General features: G+C 39.2%; 1 protein-coding gene across 2 annotated transcripts in view; it reads left to right on the top strand.

The window, feature by feature from the left end:
- The first annotated feature begins 1,276 nt into the window (after positions 1–1,276).
- Positions 1,277–19,519, top strand: part of PRPF18 (pre-mRNA processing factor 18) — a 50,974-nt gene continuing 32,731 nt past the window's right edge. Inside the window, exons 1-4 of one of the 2 annotated variants that reach the window (XM_028495482.2) lie at positions 1,288–1,474; positions 15,462–15,539; positions 15,654–15,680; positions 18,209–18,313. In XM_028495482.2, the coding sequence (XP_028351283.1) occupies positions 1,409–1,474; positions 15,462–15,539; positions 15,654–15,680; positions 18,209–18,313 (276 nt within the window). In that variant the 5' untranslated portion in view covers positions 1,288–1,408. Of the gene's footprint in view, positions 1,475–15,461; positions 15,540–15,653; positions 15,681–18,208; positions 18,314–19,519 lie in introns of both variants that reach the window. The other variant, XM_007126028.2, reaches the window with a different exon arrangement.

Genomic DNA, 19,519 nt, shown 5'->3' with positions numbered 1-19,519 from the left:
CGAAACAAACAATTCTCTTTTATTTTGCTAAACCATGTCACCCATTACGAACCGACTGAACTGAATAATATTTCTTTCCTTTTTGGGTGGGGAAAAGTAATGTGTCAAATATTGTTCAGTAATGACTGAACTAGAAATTTATAAAACAGCTTCAATGGCATAGAGCCAAAAATAAATGCATTGTAAACAGTTTTTAAGTCTTTTTAAAAAATAAATTTATTTATTTATTTATTTTTGGCTGCGTTGGGTCTTAGCTACTGCGTGCGGGCTTTCTCTAGCTGCGGCTAGCGGGGGCTACTCTTCATTGCGGTGCTCGGGCTTCGTGTTGCAGTGGCTTCTCATTACGGAGCACAGGCTCTAGGCCCGTGGGCTTCAGGAGTTGTGCCTCATGGTCTCTAGAGCACAGGCTCAGTGGTTGTGGCACACAGGGTTTGTTGCTCCGCAGCATGTGTGATCTTCGCGGACCAGGGCTTGAACTGGTGTCCCCTGCACTGGCAGGTGGATTCTTAACCGCTGCGCCACCCGGGAAGCCCCAGTTTTTAGGTCTTTTAAAAATTAAAATCTCTGATATATTTTTTTCACCAATTTAATTTTTCTTCTTGGGTTGGACTTAAAAAATGAAAATCTCTGATTACGTCTCCAATCATCTCACTGAAAATCTTGATTGCTGAACACGTGACCAAAGAGATTATCTCAGTTTCCTGGGGTAAATGTTAAATTATCACCAAGATATGTAAGCAATCTAGAACTCAGGGAGGAGAGACAACTCTGTTTCTGAAATGACTTAAATGGATGTAATTGCCTAAGTTTACTGGAAATTTCACAGGCTAGCAATGAACACTAGACTTTTGAGCTAGCATTATTGTCCAGGGTTTTCTCACTCCAGCACATTGATTTTGGCAAGCAGGTAATTTCAGGAACTCCGACGTGAACTTCTCGTATAAGTAAAGATCTGGCGTTAATGAACATAATTGAGGTGTTTTGCTAAGAAGATTTTGCACCTGACCTAGCAGGTACAAGCAGGTATAATAACTTTTTTCTCCTTTTAAAATTGAAGTATAGTTGACATAGGTATATAACTTATTAAACAATGCAGCATCGATTTAGAAGACTCGTGTTTCAGCCCACGTTTGTTCATGTAGCCATGGATGGGAAACTACAAGCGCGCTGCCGGAGGGCGCCGCCAGGGGCGCTAACCCTCAGCGGCTTCGTCAACAACAGGCGCCCTGGAGCGCTCTTTCCTCTCGCTCACCTCAGCTTCCGCCGGAAGCGGCTCTGTCAGTTGTTTCCCTTCTGTTTTTGGGCTCGCTATGTGTAGTGGGTTCGCGGCGGCTGGCTGGATGAAAAGGCTTGGCTCGGGGAGCCGGAGAGAGAAGAAGAAAACTCGAGCTTCAACCCGGGCAGCGAGATGGACGTTCTGAAATCGGAGATCCTCCGGAAGCGGCAGCTGGTGGAGGACAGGAACCTGTTGGTGGTGAGGATCCTTGGGGTCGTGGGGCGTTGGCGACGGAGGAGCTGAGCGTTTACGTGGGGGAGGGGAGTCTGGGGGAGGGGAACGGTACTGAAAGGGTCCTTGCCGGATGGGGTTTAGCCAGAGCTCCGCCGCTACCCCGGAGCGGCTCGCTCTAGACCGCTGTGCCCTTGGCAATCACTTGGGAGCCTTTGGGATGGAGGTGTGGGAATTGCAGGAAAACCCGAGATTTTAGCGATTTCCCCTACCTGCCGCCCCACCTGTCCCTTGCCCCCGTCCCCATCTGCCGGTATTCTTCGGACGTGCCCCAGTTTTCCTGGCCGTTCACTTCTGTCGTTTTAGGAAGGGTTTGTGCTTTAGGTGTACTTCCTGTTTTGTCACACAGGATATTACAAAGATGTAGTCCAGGACCAAGACTTAATAAAGTTAATAATTTTACTACTTCATCAAGGAGATAGTTAAGTGAAACTGCCCCCCTTCCCCATTAGTGCTAAGCATTGAAGAATCAGTGACAGCTGGTAGTTTAGTGCCATTGTCTTGATTCTTGTGAAGCCTTCAGGAGATTTACCATTGCTTTTCACTCTTCGTATAAATGGGAACAGAGTGAACAGGCAGTTAATACCTTAGTACTGAAAATAGTTCTGACCTCACGGACCCTCTCAAAGAGTCTCAAGGACTGAAGAGGTCTTGTGGACCAGACTTTGAGAACAGTCTGACTCAGGTCTTTGGATGTAGTGTATGGTTGATGTTTATGATGTAGTGCAGGTAAGTTGGGATTGTTAGCTTGGCAGATGGCAGCTTTCATAATCATTGAAACTTTAAAAACAATTAACAAAGTGGAGCTAATTAAATAGAATGTTATTTAGCAAATGCGCGGGGAGCGGGGAGAGAGCTTGTCCATAGTTGTAACTTGATATTTTCATCTGTAACTCAGGGGCCTTTTTCTTTTGATGAGTGGTTTCGGAGTATTTGAAAAAGCTAATTTAGATGTTGAAATGCATAGTGGGTGTTAGAGCCAGGTGTTGAAATTTAAAGTGCTTTAGAGGGAAAATTGAATCACGGAAAGCGCAGCTCACTCTCAGGGCTTACAGTGCTGTTTGTATAATTAGGTTCTTTGGCATGGAAGTAGACCAGCCTTTAAAAATGATCAATTACAAAAACCGATTCTACATAATTGTTCTTAATTTATCATCACATATAAACTGTTTTTCTGGGATGTTTTTCATCTTGTAATTTGATAGTTGATTTAATTGCTCAGATAACCCTGGCCAGAAGGTAAGATTGATTTCCCGATTAATACCAGCAAAGGAAATACATGAAATGGGGATTAAAATACTGAAAGTCATAGTTCTGGTAATATTAATAGTAATTTGCAAAGCATTATGCAGAATGCTTCATATGTCATACCTCATATAATTTGTACAGCAGTCCCATAAAATTACTGCTACTCCCATTTATAGATGAGGAAATTGAAGCTAAAAGAAGTTAGATTGATTTACAGAATCGCATAGCTAGCAAGAGACAGAGCCTGAATTTGAATCCATCTCTCCCACTCTAAAGCTTGCTCTCTTCACCACTACAGACAGGCTGTTTATTTATCTCCACCCTGTGAACATAGAACTAGTTTTTTTTTGTTTTTTTGTGGTATGCGGGCCCTCCCTCTGCTGCGGCCTCTCCCGTCGCGGAGCACAGGCTCCGGACGCGCAGGCTCAGCGGCCATGGCTCACGGGCCCAGCCGCTCCGCGGCACGTGGGATCCTCCAGGCCCAGCGGCCATGGCTCACGGGCCCAGCCGCCCCGCGGCACGTGGGATCCTCCCGGACCGGGGTGCGAACCCGGTTCCCCTGCATCGGCAGGCGGACGCGCAACCACTGCGCCACCAGGGAAGCCCCTAGAACTAGTTTTGATAGGGTTGATCTAAGAGTTAAATTACTTAAAATCAAATTAATATATGTGAAAAGCACCCTAGTATGCTTTCTTATTTGAGCTTTACAACAGCTCTGCTTGGTGCATAGGGCAGTTAGGATGCGCTTTCCATGGGTGACGAAGCCGAGACTTCATCGTGCCCGTGAGGGTCGCATCGTTTTCTCTTCGCCCTGTGGCAGGGCGGGGTGGATCTCGGGTCCCCACCTGTGAGTGAGCGCTCCTGCATAACATAGGGCCGCACGTGTAGCTGGACAACTTTCCTTTTTTAGGCCTGGGGAGACGGTCATTTGCTTTGCAGCTGTATAATTTTACACAGAATCATTTGCTTTATAGCCTTTACCTTTCTGTATCATAGTGTCTGTCAGTAACTTCCAACCTTTTTTTCACTGCCCTAGCCACAGTAAGAAATAAATCTGTATTTTCATCAGATACGTATGAAAAAAGTTTCATGCAACATTTCTTAACTACATGTGATTCCATCATATGTTTCACTGTTTTAATCCATCCTGTTTCATTTTTAAAAACAATTCTGGTTGGGGGTCAGTGAATCCTTTTCATTACCCTTTCTGTAGCTGGGAAACGCCTGTTTCTGTTGTATTGTTTTTCCAGAAGCGCTACCTCCTCTTTGGTCATTTTGAGTGATGTCCCAGCTTTTTTTTTTTTTTTTTTAAGCTTTATTGAACTATAGTTGATTTGCAATGTAGTGTTTAATTTCTGCTGTGATTTCTACAGCAAAATGATTCAGTTATACATATATATTCTTTTCCATTATGGTTTATCACAGGGTGTTGAATACAGTTACCTGTGCTCTACAGTAGGACCTTGTTGTTTAGCCATCCTATAGATCGCATGATTTCCCAGCTTCTTATTGTTAGTCTGAGAGTTGGATAGTAAACACTCAGCTTGTGAGAGCCCCTTTGTTAAAACTGGAGGAGCTCCTAAAGTAGCCTCCTGTCACCTGTGCTAAATGCTCTACCTGGTGTAACTACTTGGAGGTAAATGTGGTGTCTGTATTGCTAGAATGCCGGTGCTTTGGAGCCCGGTATTGGTGAGTCTTCATTTAACTGCAAAGCCTCATTTATGTGGAAAGCCAGGCTCCTGCAGGCTCAGTGGGGCTTAATTAGCAGTTTTATTAGTTGCAGTTTTGAGCATGGATTTTGTGTAGAATTTTAGCTTTGTTTTTTTCTCCAATATTTTTTGAATATTTCCTATATTCAAGATACCACACTGTGTGCCACAGGATTTTTTTTAAAAAAGAAATGCTTGATCCTTTTCTTTAAGGAACCTACTTTCAGTTTTACAGAGAAAAGAGAAGCCATCAGGCAAGAAATGCCTCACCTTTCCCTTGTTAGAGTGGATGAGGTATTGGCTGTATGTTGGGTCAAACCTTCCACTTACATGTTGGAGCCCAGCTCTCATCTTTCGTAGCATCATCAGAATCTGAATGGCACTTGTCTCCTTTCTTTCTGTGTCTTCAGTCTCTACTGGCTCATCTCCAGCAGCACTGAAACATACACATCTCTCCCATCTTTTTTTTTTTTAAACACAGCCGTCCTTCTTCTTTACAGCCAAGCTTCTTATTATTTCCTACTCACTCCTTAACCTGATTTCTGCCCTGACAGTTGCACTGAATCCATCCTAATCAGGGGCCACAGTGACCTCCATGCTTTCTTAAGTTCAGCAGCATTTGCACTTGGCTGGTCCACTTTCTTCAGTCTTCCCTTGACATCTCTTACTCCACAGTGTCCTGTTTTTCCTTCCTCTCAGGCTGCTTATTCCTGATCTCCTTTACAGGCTTCTTTTCTTTGTTTTTTTATTGTTTAGTTTTTATCCCTTAAATGTTGGTTTTCCTTAAAGTTCAGGCCTAGGCTACTTTCTCTTCACACTGAAAATTCTCTTATATTAATTTCATATTCACCTCTAGATTTCAGTTGCCACCTGTAACAGGGGTTCTTAAGTGGAGCCTTTGGATGGACTTCAGAGTATGCAACAGTTCCTTGAAATATAAAAAATTTAGCATGTATGTATACATGTGACCCCTCTTCCCCTCCTCCTGTTGATGATATTATTAAAGGGATATTTGGGGCTTCCCTGGTGGCACAGTGGTTAAGAATCCGCCTGCCAGTGAAGGGGACACGGGTTCGAGCCCTGGTCCGGGAAGATCCCACATGCCACGGAGCAACTAAGCCCATGCGCCGCAGCTACTGAGCCTGCGCTCTAGAGCCCGCGAGCCATAACTACTGAGCCCGCATGCCACAACTACTGAAGCCCGTGTGTCTAGAGCCCGTGCTCCGCAACAAGAGAAGCCACTGCGATGAGAAGCCTGCGCACCGCAACGAGTAGCCCCCTCTCGCTGCAACTAGAGAGAAGCCCGTGTGCAGCAACGAAGACCCAACGCAGCCAAGAATAAATAAATAAATTTATAAAAAAACAAATAAAGGGATCTTTGACAGAAAGGTCAAGAACCGGTCATTTCTGGGCTGGTGAAAATCTCTGTGCCCATTTATCCCTACCACCAATCAGCTGTTCCAGTTCTAAACCTGTTTCATCTATTCAGGTCTTTGCACTGGCCTTTCTTCACACTTGTTCCTCACTTTGCTTGCATGCTCTTCTGTAATCCTCTCCAGTGCCTCTTTCTTTAGTGGTCATTTAGGAGCCTTTCATGGTTTTTTTGGTATAGTCAGAAAACAGTGTGGTAGGGAGTTTGTCCTGTTGATACCATGTTTTGACATCTGCAAAGAAGATTTATTTTCCTCAGCATTTCACTGAAAAATTTTAAATGTACCGAAAACTCAAAAGAATTGTACAGTGAACACCCATACGCCTACCATCTACATATTGCGATTAAACCTGCGATTAATATTTTAATATATTTGTTTTATCATGTAATTTTCCATCTCTCCATCATTGTATATCCATTCATCAGTCCATCTAGCAATGCAGAAACTACTTTTACCTCAGAATAGTAAAACAGGCAGAACATTTTAGGATAGTGGAAGGCTGCTTCTGCACAGTTTGACGAGAGGCGCTCACAAGCTCAGTCATTACTGTTTCACCTGTCACAGGTGAACCATAAAAGGCTGGGAAGCCGCTTGAAATGGCCAAAGGTGAGGCGGCTCTTCTGGAGCAGCAAATCCATAGACAAGTGTTTTCCAGCTGCAGACAGGGTCATGAAGACAATGTACTGATCTTTATGCATTTCAGATTAATTTACAGACATTGATACATTTTACCCCTAAAATGGAATGTAACATAATTGCCAAAATATAATTTGGCATGTATATCATTGACTAGTGTTCAGTGTTTGTTTATACTTTTTTTGGTATGTCAGCAAAATTTTAGGTATGAAGAAATACACAAATCATAAGTGTACCTACCATTCAGTGAATTTTGACAAATGCATATGCCTGTGTATCCCAGTCTGTGTCAGGATACAGAATATTACCCTCATTCCACCTTCCAGTCAGCCCCTCCCCCCCGAAGAAACTGCTGTACTGATTTCTTTCCACTATCCCTTGGTTTTGCCAGCCCTATAACCTCACATAAATGGGATCATAGTGTGTACTCTTATATGACCCACTTTGTTTAATCAGAATAATGTTTTGAATTTTATTCATGTTGTTGCATGTATCAGTTGTTTACTCCTTTTATTGCTGAGAAGTATTCCGTTATACAAATAGACCCAGTTTGTTAATCTGTTCTTCTGATAATGGGCAGCTGGGCTGTTTCCAGGATTTAGCAGTTATGAATAAATCTGCTGTGGACCCTCTTGTGCAAGTCTCATGTTTACATTGCTCTTAGGAAAATGCTAGGGAGTGGAATTGCTATGTCATGGTGTACGTTATAGGTTTAGTTTTATAGAAAAACACCAGACCTTTTTCCAAAGTGGTTGGACGGTGTCACACCTCCACTAGCAAAGTAAAAGGGTTCAGATCTTTACGTTGTGTCAACAGTTCGTGTTGTCAGTCTTTAATTTCAGCCATTCTGGTGTATGTAATAAGCCAACTTACCAATTTTTCATGGTGATTGTTGACCGTATCCTATCTAGGAATATAAAATAGTATAACCTGTTGGAAAACAGTTTGGTCATGTCTTAAAAAGAAAACATAGGCCTGCTACGTGATGGAGCTATTCTACTCCTAGACATTTACTCAGGAGAGTAAGATATTCTTTTTTAAAAATAATTAATTCTTGGCTGCATTAGGTCTTCGTTGCTGCGCGCAGGCTTTTCTCTAGTTGTGGCGAGCGGGGGCTACTCTTCGTTGCGTTGCTTGGACCTCTCATAGCAGTGGCTTCTTGTTCCGGTGGCTTCTTGTTGCGGAGCACGGGCTCTAGGTGTGCGGGCTTCAGTAGCTGTGGCTCATGAGCTCTAGAGCGCAGGCTCAGTAGTTGTGGCGCACGGGCTTAGTTGCTCCGTGGTACGTGGGATCTTCCTGGACCAGGGATCGAACCCATGTCTCCTGCATTGGCAGGAGGATTCTTAACCACTGCACCACCAGAGAAGCCCAAGATACTCTTATTATAAGAGCTAAAAGTTTTATGGTTTCATCTTTTATAAAAAACGGTTAAAAATTTTTTTGAATCAGTTTCTTTGTATGATGGGAGGTAGGGGTGTGGTTATCCATTTGTTCCAGCACCATTTATTGAAAATATTTTTCTTTTCCCTTTGGTTGCTTTTGGCATCATCAAAAATCAGTAATAGTTTAACTGTGGCTCCGTTCTGGGTGCTCTGCTCCCTTGTCCTAATCTGTTTGTTGATCCTTATGCCCGTGCCACGCTGACTTGATTGCTGTCGCATTCTGGTGAGTTGTAATGTCAGGCAGTGTAAATGCTACCACTGTATTTAATTTAATCTTATTTTTATTGAAGTATAGTTGCTGTACAATATTATTAAGTTACAGGTATACAATACAGTGATTCACAATTTTTAAAGGCTGTATTCCATTTATAGTTATTATAAAGTAATGGCTCTATTCCCTGTGTTGTACAATACATCCTTGTAGCTTATTTTATACCTAATAGTTTGTATCTCTTACTCCCCTCTCACTATATTGCCCTCCCCCTTCTCCTCTCTCCACTGGTAACCATAAAAGGTTACCAGTTTGTTCTCTATTGTATCTGTGAGTCTGTTTTTTAAAAATATTCACTAGTTTGTTGTACTTGTTAGATTCCACATACGAGTGATATCATACAGTAGTTGTCTTTCTCTGTTTCACTTAGCAAATGCCCTCCAAGTCCATCCAGGTTGCTGCAAATGGCAAAATTTTATTCTTTTTTATGGCTGAGTAGTATTTCATTGTGTATCTGTACCACATCTTTATCCATTCATTTGTTGATGGACACTTTGGTTGCTTCCATATTGTGCTATTTATTTTTAAGCAGCTTTATTGAGGTATGATTGACACACAGTAAACCGCACATATTTAAAGTGTACAGTTTGGTGAGTTTTGCCATGTTTACACCTGGATGCTGTCACCACAATGAAGAGAGTGAACATGTTCATCTCACCCCAGAGTTTCCTTGTGCCCCTTTGTGATTCTGCTTTCCTGCCCCACCTGTGCCCTACCCACCCTGTCCACAGGCTACCACCGGTCTGCCTTCTGTTACTTTACATTAGTTTGCATTTTGTAGAGTTTTATGTAAACAGAATTTTTCAGTATGTTCCTCTGTTACCTGCTTTCTTTCAATCAGCCTAATAATTTTGAGATTCCTTTATGCATTTGTCTGTATCGGGACGTCATTACTTTGGTTACCGAGCAGTACTCCACCACTGTATGGATAGACCTCAGTTTGTTTATTCATTAGCCTGTGGGTGGGCATTCCGATTATTTCCATTTTTTTGGCGATTATGATAAAGCTGCTGTGAACATTGGTGTGCAGGTTTCTGTATGGACATATACTTTCATTCTCTTGAGTAAATGCCTAGGAGTGCAGTGGTTGGATCATACAGTAAGTGTCTGTTTAACTTTATCTTCTTAAAGACTTTGTAAGATTGGTGTTATTTCTTGCATACATTTTTACATAATTTTCTATGTAATGATATAAATATATATAATTATGAAGTACATAGAATTCACCTGTGCAGGGTAGAGTTTGGCATAGTTTTCTGTTTTGGAGGGCATCATTGAGAAAACATACTGCCTAGCTAACAGGATCCCTTGACAGTTGACAGTTCTTTCACTTTGAAAATCATTGTGTCTCTTTACATTGTGTCTGAGTGCCCAGCCATTAGGTTTATTACCTCAGGCTCTTTAAGGCTTATTTCCCTTCTTCAGCCAGAAACTGACCCTGCCATGTGGTTCGTCATCTCACACATACTGCTCTGCTTTGGATGTCCAGGCTGTGTATTTGTTAGCTCTCCAGTGTCTTTTTGTAGAACTCTTGATGATGTTTGTGTTTCATGTATATAAACACTAAAAACCTTAATCTGATTGAAGGAATGATGATTCTAATTAATGAAATGGTGACAGTCATGTTGCCTGTGGTTTTTAAATTTTGACTCTCCCTCATTAGTGTGGGCTGACGTTTCCGGTGATGTGGTAGAAAGACTTGTACTCTTTAGACCCACGAATCTCAGGTTTATAATCCAGACAGTACAGCTTGGACAAAGTCCAAGAATAACATGTATGAAGCACCACACAGGAATTAAGTTCTGTCTTTAAAAGGAGAAGTGTTCTTTGTGTATACCCTTTTCAACTCGTTTCTAAAATCTGCAGGAGTGAGAGGCCCAACGGAAAGGTCCGGTGCTTTAGGAGAGAACCCGAATAAATGTACTGTCAGCTCACGTGCTGTCTGAAATCCTTACCAGCCGCTTTCAGACTTGTGTTTGTGGGGTTCTGTCGTATATTCTGTCGTTAATTCAGCAAACTTAGAGTTCAAAATCTTTGAATATAGCCAGAAAGGAAACTAAATTTGTGAAATGAGTAAACAAGTCCTGAAGTCTCATTGGGGCTCCATTACTAGAGAGCTCTTTAACTTAGGGCAAGTTCTCTACCCTGCCTGACTTACCTATAAAGGGGGGGGGGTGTATTATTAATGCTTACATCCTACAATTTCAATTCTGTCGTAAATGTATCCACCATACTTTGTATTTCAAAGTATGTTTTCAGTGTGCTTTATAAAATAATGTTTTATAATTAGAAGTCACTGCTTAACTTGCTTTTCTTATATAAACTGCTCTTGTTTCTAAACAAAAAGTGAAACATGGTAGGGAAACTTTTGTTGCCCAGAAGTGAGGGGTCACATAGTATGAAGCAAATTGTTTATATTTTTCTCACTAGGACTCTTTAAAATGAAAAGTAAATTAATTTTCAAAAATTAAATTTATTGTTAATAGGTAATGTGTTCAAATGTTTCAAAATTCAAAACATTCTAAAGGGTGTACAATAAAAAGTTTCCTTTTTACCCATGTCCCGCAGCTGTACAGTTCACCTCCTCCAAAGCAGCTAACATTATCAATTTTGGGGTCTCCTAGAGTTATTTCATGCATATAAAAGCAAATGTGAAGAAGCAAATGTCTTTTCTCCTTTTTGAGTACAAACAGTAGCATACTAGATTCACTCTTCTACACTTGCTTTTTTCATTTATAAAAATATAGAAACCACTTAATTAAAAAAAAAACCCTCGTTTAACAGAAACCGAGGAAACCCTGAAATTGAAACAGTAAGGGAAAGAACTATAGTAACCAATATGAAAGTTACTGGAAAACAGTAAATAATAAAACAATAATTAGGGCAAATAATGCATTAATATGTTCTAATAAATTGGAAAATCAAAGTGAAATAAGTGACAAAAAAACAAGAAATAGAAAATCTGAACAAACCAGTAGGTAAGGAAGAAACAAGAAAGTTGTCTGACAGCCAAGAGAAGAAAGCAATTGAAGAAGGAGGGAATTAGCAGTGGACTTGAAGATCCTTTAGTTTTGCACCTTGGAAGTTAGTGATGACCTCAGGGGATTTTTCAGCGGAGCATTAAGAATGGAATCCCAGCTGTTGGGCAGCAGCAAAGAGAACTGGAGGTGAGGAAATGGAGGCCGAATAGAGAAGTGTTTTGTTGTCCTGCTGTAATTGGTACTTAGCATGATACCCAGCACAGAGTAACGACTTTTTCCTTTAAGGTTGCAGAGTCTTGAACATATGTAAGTGATGATCATTTGTGCCAATAGAGAAGGAAAAGGTGAAGTGCGGAAAATAGATACCTGACGATGAGAGAGGCGGGAGAAATTGAGATCTGGAAGACAGCTGGAAGGGGGTGGCCTTAGACAGGGCGAGGGTTTCCTCTTCCATTCTGAGCTGCAGAAGGGATTCGTGCTGGGAGGAATTCGGAGTTCTTGTTTGCTGGCTTCCCTTTTCTCTGTAGAGTGGCTTAGTCATTTGCTGGAAATAAGGGGAGGAATAAAGGGCTTAGAGGTTTGAGAGAATGGAGAATGAATAATGATCAATGTAGACGATAGGAGAGAAAGCTGGGTAAATACGCCAGGATCAGTGGGCAGCATTGGGGCGCCAGTGGTCTCCCAGCATTTAAGAGCTAGGTGCAGGCGTGGAGAGGGCCAGCGAGTGCACTCTTGTAGGACAGAACACTTGTCGGTCTCAGGACCCCTTCACATTCTTAATTACTGACGGCTCCGGAGAGCTTTGTTTATGTAGAATGTATTTATTGATAATTACTCTATTAGAAATTAAAACTGGGATATTAAAAATGTATATTTATATCCTCTGTAGAAGTACAGTAAAAAATCCATCATGTTGGCGTAAATAATACATTTTTACGAAAACTATGTTTTCCAAAACAAAAGAAATTTAGCGAGAAGAATGGCGTGTTTTACGTTTTGCAAATCTCTTTAATCTCTGGTATATTAGAAGACAGTTGGATTCTCCTGTTTCTTTTTTCAACCTGTTGCAATATGTTGTTTTTGTTCAAGTATGTGAAGAAAATTCATCCTGAAACAGAGGTAGTTGGAAAAGGGAGTATTTTAATAGCCTTTTCAGTAATTGTGGACGTTTTTCTTTGATACTGCACCAAAACTGGGTAGATGGTAAGTTTCTTAAAGATTAGCTGAGCGCTTCGGTTCTGACGCGTATCAGTAGACTCTTCGTGTACTAAAACCCATTGACCTGCTCTAGGTCTGTTCTGACTGATCCTGGTCAGAGATCTTCTGCCTGTGCGTGATTTGGTAAACTCTCGCGTTTGTTAACATCACGAGTTTTTTCATCTTTGCTGAGTTATGCAGATCTTCTAAATGTTGATGTGTTTCATTAGACAATATTTAAAAAATTACATTTGTTAATGTCACCGCTGATTTCATCAGAAAAGCCTTTAAGTATTGGGAAGCCATCAAGTTCACAGTGAGGGATACCACTTTTCTAGCCTCCTGATTTTCACCTGACAGGTGGAATTTCATCATAGGCAACAAATACTATCATTGTTTTCCTTTAGGTGACAGGTTTGCTTTGTTCACTTTTGAGAAAATGTTTGCCAGATATGCAGGTCTGAATAATCAACCAGTCTGCTTCTCTTTGAGAGGACTATCCTACGCCATTATGTAGTGGAAGTGCTTCATATATTTCATTTCATTTCGTCATACCGAATATTAAAAGGCCATGTACTCAAGGGGTGAGATTTAGTAAAATTGTACTTTATCAAGATATGCGTAAGAGAAACTGGCTTTTTTATTTTCCTGCAAGTGCACGGTGGTGAAGAATACAGTGACCACTGGTACATACGCTTAGCCTTCATTTATGCTAAGGTTCCAGTAGCTTTTGTCACCATTGCTTTTGTACCATCAGTGCAGGTCTGAGCACAGTGAAAAAGGGGTGGGCACATATATCTTAGTATTATTATGAAAATAAGTTTTACCTTGTGGAACCTCTGGAAAGGTCTTAGGGACCCCCCAGAAGTCCACATTTTGAGAATTGATGTTCAAGGCTTAAGGTTTTGTTAGGTGTGTTCAATGGAATTGAGAGACGGTAGTAAAAGAAAGATACCATAGTTAAAGATTGGACCATGGTCTCTGGCCTGGAGAGTCCTTTTACTTTCTTCCTACGTATCAGCTCGTTCTGAGAGGCTGCCAGTACATGTTTGTCAACGCACTTATTTGAAATATGACCAGTACGTGCTACGTAGTCAAAAGGAACAATTTTGATGCTGGAATGAGTTTCGGGAGTGAAGAACTGTAACTTGAATACTAGATCAGCACAAAGGGTTTAAGGACCAGCTTCTTAGTGCTGCTTCTGCTAACTCACGAGGCTCACTGAGTTCTGGGAAAGTCACCTGACCTTTCTGATTCTCAGGTTTCTCACCTCCACAGTGGGATTAGTATTATTTGCGCCCACCTTTCTTAGAGTAGTTTTGATGTTCAGGTGATACCATCAGTTCCTTACGCCGGGTAACATCTTCATCTTTATACCTGTAAAGCTGTGCTTGGGGTACAGCAGATAAGTCAGTAAATATTTATTGAGTTAATGAATGAACTTAAGCTGTTATGAGCTGTTAGTTTTAAACATAGACACAAATAGAGTTGTATAATGAATTCCTGTCTTTCCTCAACACATATAACTCTAGAAAATAAGACCATGTTTTTATAGAATTAAGATCACAACAAACAAAATTAAAATTGGGTCCTTAATACCATCAAATACTCCTCTCGTGTTCGAATATCCCCAGTTGAATTAAAATAAATACATATGTATGTTTTTACAGTTGGTTTATTCAAATCAAATCCGCACAAAGTCCACTCACGACATTTGTGTATTATGGCTCTTGGTTTCTTTTCATTGCAAACATTCTCCAGGTCCCCCACTTTTTTTTCTGCATCAACTTGCTGGAGAAACTGGGGCTAGTTTTGTAAAACGCGCTCACGTTTGCTCCCCAGTGGTGGTTGGAGGTTTTTCCTCTCTTCCTTACATTTCTGGTAAACTGGAAGTTAATTGTTTGATTAGATTCCCATTTAGATTGTTAGGGCGAACACTTCTAAGTGGTCTGCTGTGTACTTCCTGTGTGTTTCACGTAGGACGTCCGTGGTATTGATGCCAAACTTGAGCAGTGGCTTCAAGTGTGGCAGCCTTGTCTTTCCATTGTTCACCGTCCCACTTTCTTGTCATGGTTTTAGCATCCACTGATGATCACTGCCTGAGTGAGTGAGCTTTGCAACTATGAGGTGCTAACTACATGTGTGGAGGTGTCATTGAGGTACTGTTTTGGTTACTACTAGTAAAGTAAGGCAGTATCTTTATTTGAGCTAACTTATCAATGACATAATATCTAAGAAGCAGATAGTAACAAGCCTCCAAGTTAGGGACTGTATTTTTTACATTATATAATTGACGTAAACTATTTCATTAGTTGAGGTGTTCAACATAGTGATTTGATAGTTTTATACATTACAAAATGATCAAGGGACTGCATTTTTAACAGGATAATTTTATGCATAGCATGGCAAGAACTAACCTTCTTTTTTTTCACCTGCCACACTAGATTTAGCGTTTGTCTCTTAACAACATGTCATATTAAAACAAACACCTTTGAACCATCTTTTTACTAAAGAGACTCTCCAAAACCATTCTGTGTCTCGATTATTATAAAAATTTGTTTAATACTAATACAGTTGATCGTTACAATAAGATTTCAGATGACGAAAATGAATTTGGACACACCCTTGGAGCTCTCTTCGTAATGAGACTTAACATGTCAGCTGAAGCTACCATAATTTTGGTCTGATTGGTTCTGTTAGGAGAAAATAATTAAAGTATCTCATTTTACGTGGTTCATAATGAATCCATTTGTAGAAATTGAATTCAAACACTGGGAAACTAAATAAAAACAATGTGAACATTTGGAAAATGTGGGTGGTTTCTTCTCTGTGCTGTTGGATATGTCCATCAAACTGATGCTGCAAGAGAAATACCTCATGTTTAGAACAGGGGCTGAGTACAGGTGGTGTGTTCAGGAAATCAGTATAATCTCCGTGAACCAAAAAACTTTACAACTCTTAAAAAAACTTTCAAGGTTGTTGACCAAGGGACATGAAATTTTACCCAAAGACATTAACTTACTTCTTTCTTCAATAGGAAAATAAAAAATATTTCAAGCGTAGTGAACTTGCAAAAAAAGAAGAGGAAGCATATTTTGAAAGATGTGGCTACAAGGTATGAATGCCTGCTTTTATGTTAAATTTATATTTCTGAGTTTAAATTTATACAACTGTTGTTAAAGTGTCAAAACGATTGATCTCTGTTCAATTTATTAATGTTATACATTAGCCTATAAATGAGAAGCCATCTGGAGAGGTATGAGTTTTTGTTTTTCCTTTTTCTTTTTTTTTAATCTTGAATTCAGGAAAATACATGCATGACTTTTGGCTTGGAATGGTTTGGCTTTTCGTGGACAGCATGAAGTGGCTTGAGATCAAAGCTTGAATTTTTTTCTTTTTAATTAAGTCCTGGATCTGATACTGCCTCATTTTCATCACCATCACCACCACTCCTCTCCCAATAAAAGTCCAGTTTTAAAGGATTCAAAAGATTTTATTCATTCAACAACAGTGGCATCAGCAGTGGTATTTTCCTTGCTTTCTCCTGAATATTTTAAGCCATTGTTTTTATGTTTGCAATGTTAATAATCCCTTTTGGCCCTAAGTACCTCTGCCTAAGATACAGTGTCATTTTGTGTAATAAGGTATCACATTTCAAACACTGCTTAGTCTATTGGATAGAAAATGTGATCTTGAAATATTTGTTAGAAATAAATGAGTTGTCTGGAAGACTTTGCATACTTTAGAAGCATGACTAAAATTATCTTTGAGATTACCTAGTTAATAATGTATTGGGGTTTTTATTGGGAGGGGTTAAAGGTAACGAGGTGAAGTTGTGTTTAAATTATTTTATAAGAAGGCTAAATCTAGTTGAATAATTTTTTAACAAAGTTCAGAGGTTCTCTTGAAATAATTTTGACAAATCATAAATTTGAAATCGACTTTTTGCTTGTGAAACATCAATATAAAATAATACTCTTGTGCATGTAATGGAGAAAGTTCTGGAAATTAATTTTATCTGGCATAGCATTTCTAGAAAGAAGCAGGAGGAATGCAAATGGTATGTATATGCGTTTGCTTTCTTTTGGTACTTTTGGGAGAGGGCAAGTGTTGAAAATGTAGTATTTCTGATAGGTTTCTAAAATGTGAAAGTTTATATTTGTATTTTGATATTTTCCATAGGTACATTGATTTCATTTGCTTCTAGTTTAGGAAATTAAGATACTTTTTATGTAAATAACCATCGAATAGATAGATTTCAGAAAGAAGAATTCTCATCTTTTGTTTGCCCTGCATTATCTAAACTCACACTTGAACTAGAATAAGACTCACTTAACCATGGGTTTTAGTCTGCTGACTTGCTGCTTTCCCAGATCCCTGAATTTGATTGTTTTCAACTTTTTGATAAGGTAGGAAAATAATTTAAACGGTGACGGTTTTGCTTTGTTTAGACTGCTTCCGTGATAACGGCAGTACTTTCTTGCTTGTATAGAGGAAAGCACTGAAGCAAAATCATTATTGTAAAGGTACTGCTTGTAACGTTGAGTCCAGCTGACAGAATGTCTTAGATCTTTTCCTTAAAGTTATTCACTGCCATTCTATAATTGAAAATGCTTTTTATCCTGAGATTTTGGGAGCAATATCTGTTTTTATGCTTAAAAAGAAAGCACAGGGTTTTCTATCTAAAGCCTTTTTAATATTTCCTTCTTGGTAGTAATGAAAATACAGCATGTGTTACTTTTATTCCTTTATAAAAACCAGTTACCGTTATTTTTGTAAGGCTTGATGCTGATTTGGTCTGTGAAAATATGAAAGTTTAGTTTTTTTACCTAAATTTTCTGTTACCACTGATTAACATAATCTTTAATCTATAGAATCATAAATTATATCATTTTATCCATATAGCCTTTCTTAACTGAATGTGAGTTTTTCCTTAATGTTGATCTTTTTTGTTTTTTGATCTTACTTCTTTTGGCATCTTAGATTTGTCTTATGGTTCAGATGGAAAACCATGTTTCAGTATCTTTTTTTACAGACCACACAGTGGGGCTTATAATTGCTGAACTCAATTTTCGTAAACTGTGACTTGGGCAGCAGACTCAAGAAAATATATGAAGAAATTTTTTTCTCGGCAGGTTCATATGAGCAAGAATGTCCACTCTGTTCTTTGTGTACTATGAGTAGAGAGGTGCTGTTTTTCATTATTTTCCCACAAGGTTCGCAGCGCAGTTTGTGGGCAAGTTCTGTGTAGCATCGGAAAGTTTTCTGCACGTCCAGCAGTGATTCCTGTGCACTTGGAAAAACATCTTTCAAAAATCAGGAGAGGAAAGAGCTGGAGCTTGAGGCTTCACAGGTTTTTGTTAGAGAGCAGTTCCTTTCTTTGGTCTTCATTTTAAACCCAGAGCAAGGATCAAATAACCCTGTAAGATGATTTTCTCAAAGAGGAGAAGCAAGCTGATTGTTTCTAAGAAGAAAGTAAAATTCTTGGAGTCTAGGGAGAAAATGAGTCTAAATTTCAGCCTTTTAAAGTTTTTGATCGTGGAAACCATTATACTTCTGTAGCAAGAATGCTGTCTCCTGGGTGCATGGTCTCTGCTTGGGTGTCCCTGAGCTCTCACAAGCATGTACATCGATTATGAGCTCTTTGCTCAGAGGAACATTTAGAAAACCTTCAATATTTAAAACATGTTTAATTTCGGTGAATACCTAATGTATAGAATGATAAATATTAAACCATATTATATTTTAAAGGGAGAATTTCGTTTCTTTTGGCTATTAATGTAGATACAGCCAAAAGAGGAGGACCAGAAACCATTAACTTCATCGAATCCAGTATTAGAACTTGAACTGGCAGAAGAAAAATTACCCATGACTCTTTCTAGGCAAGAGGTAAGTTTTTATATGAATGTTTTGTGGGAAAAAAGGAAAAATCTCCACAGCATTTGCATTTATCTCTAGTTCTTTCCAATAACTTTTGTCATTATTTCCCATATAAAATGACTTAACTGGCCAGCTGCACAGTATTCTAGTTCAGTTTTCTTCATGAGGTTCTAAATTAATCTCTGTTTTTCTTGGTACTGTTGTCTGATACCTTATGTCTTAAGTTGTTTTTAAAGAATGTATCATTCTGAACTTTAAAAACTAAATACATTCTAAGTATAATTAAATGCATATATTCTAAATAACTATACTTGGTAAGTTGTCTAAATTATTTAAAATAATATAAATTATGTATTAAGAGAAAGTAAGTTAGTGTTTTGTAACTTCCTCTTAATACATCTTTCTAAGTCAAAATACAGAGATCTGTATGATTCTTTATGACTGTATAATTTTCCATAATATTTTAAAAACTATTATTTTTAAAATCAATTCTGTGCTAATGGTCATTTAGGTTGCCTCAGCATTTCCCTATTTTAGATCATACTAAGATGAACACCCTCATACAGATGTCGTTGCATGTGTAATAATATATGATTACTTTCCTTTGGAAAATTTTCTGGAAACATGATTTCTGGAGTCTGTTCTGAAGAGTAAAGACTATATACATGCCTAAGGCTTTGGATACATATTACCAGAGAGCCCTGCAGACTTGTTATAGCAGTTCATACTCTCAGCTATAGTATTTGCCCATACCCTGGTCAATATCAACTATTATTTTCCTTCAGCAATAACACCAACAACAAAATTTTAAGATATTCCTGTGAAAAAAGAATTCAGACTGTACACAAGGTGCACAACGAAATTAACTTTGAGCAAAAGGAAACTCTCAGAGGAAAGGAGGGCTGACTCCAGAAGCTGTGTGTGAAGATTAGATGAAGGACTTCTGAACACTTGGCCTGAAATGAAGAATAGTTGAGATTTTTAAAAAGATCCATTGACCACGGTTCTAATTTTGAAAAAGCATTGAATATTCTCTGTCGTTTCATAAAGAAGAACTGAGACAATTGAGAGAGGAAGCTTTTCATTTATTTTGAGAAGCATAACATATCTGTCCAAAAATGGGATGGGCTGTTTCATGAAGAGGTGTGATTTTTGTCATCTGTCAGACGGGGACCAGACGAAGGTGTTTTTGAGGTCATTTCTGCATGGATTGGA

The sequence above is a fragment of the Physeter macrocephalus genome, chromosome 11 (assembly GCF_002837175.3).
Source record: "Physeter macrocephalus isolate SW-GA chromosome 11, ASM283717v5, whole genome shotgun sequence".
Lineage (NCBI taxonomy): Eukaryota > Metazoa > Chordata > Mammalia > Artiodactyla > Physeteridae > Physeter > Physeter macrocephalus.
This window is presented reverse-complemented; position numbering and strand designations above follow the sequence as displayed.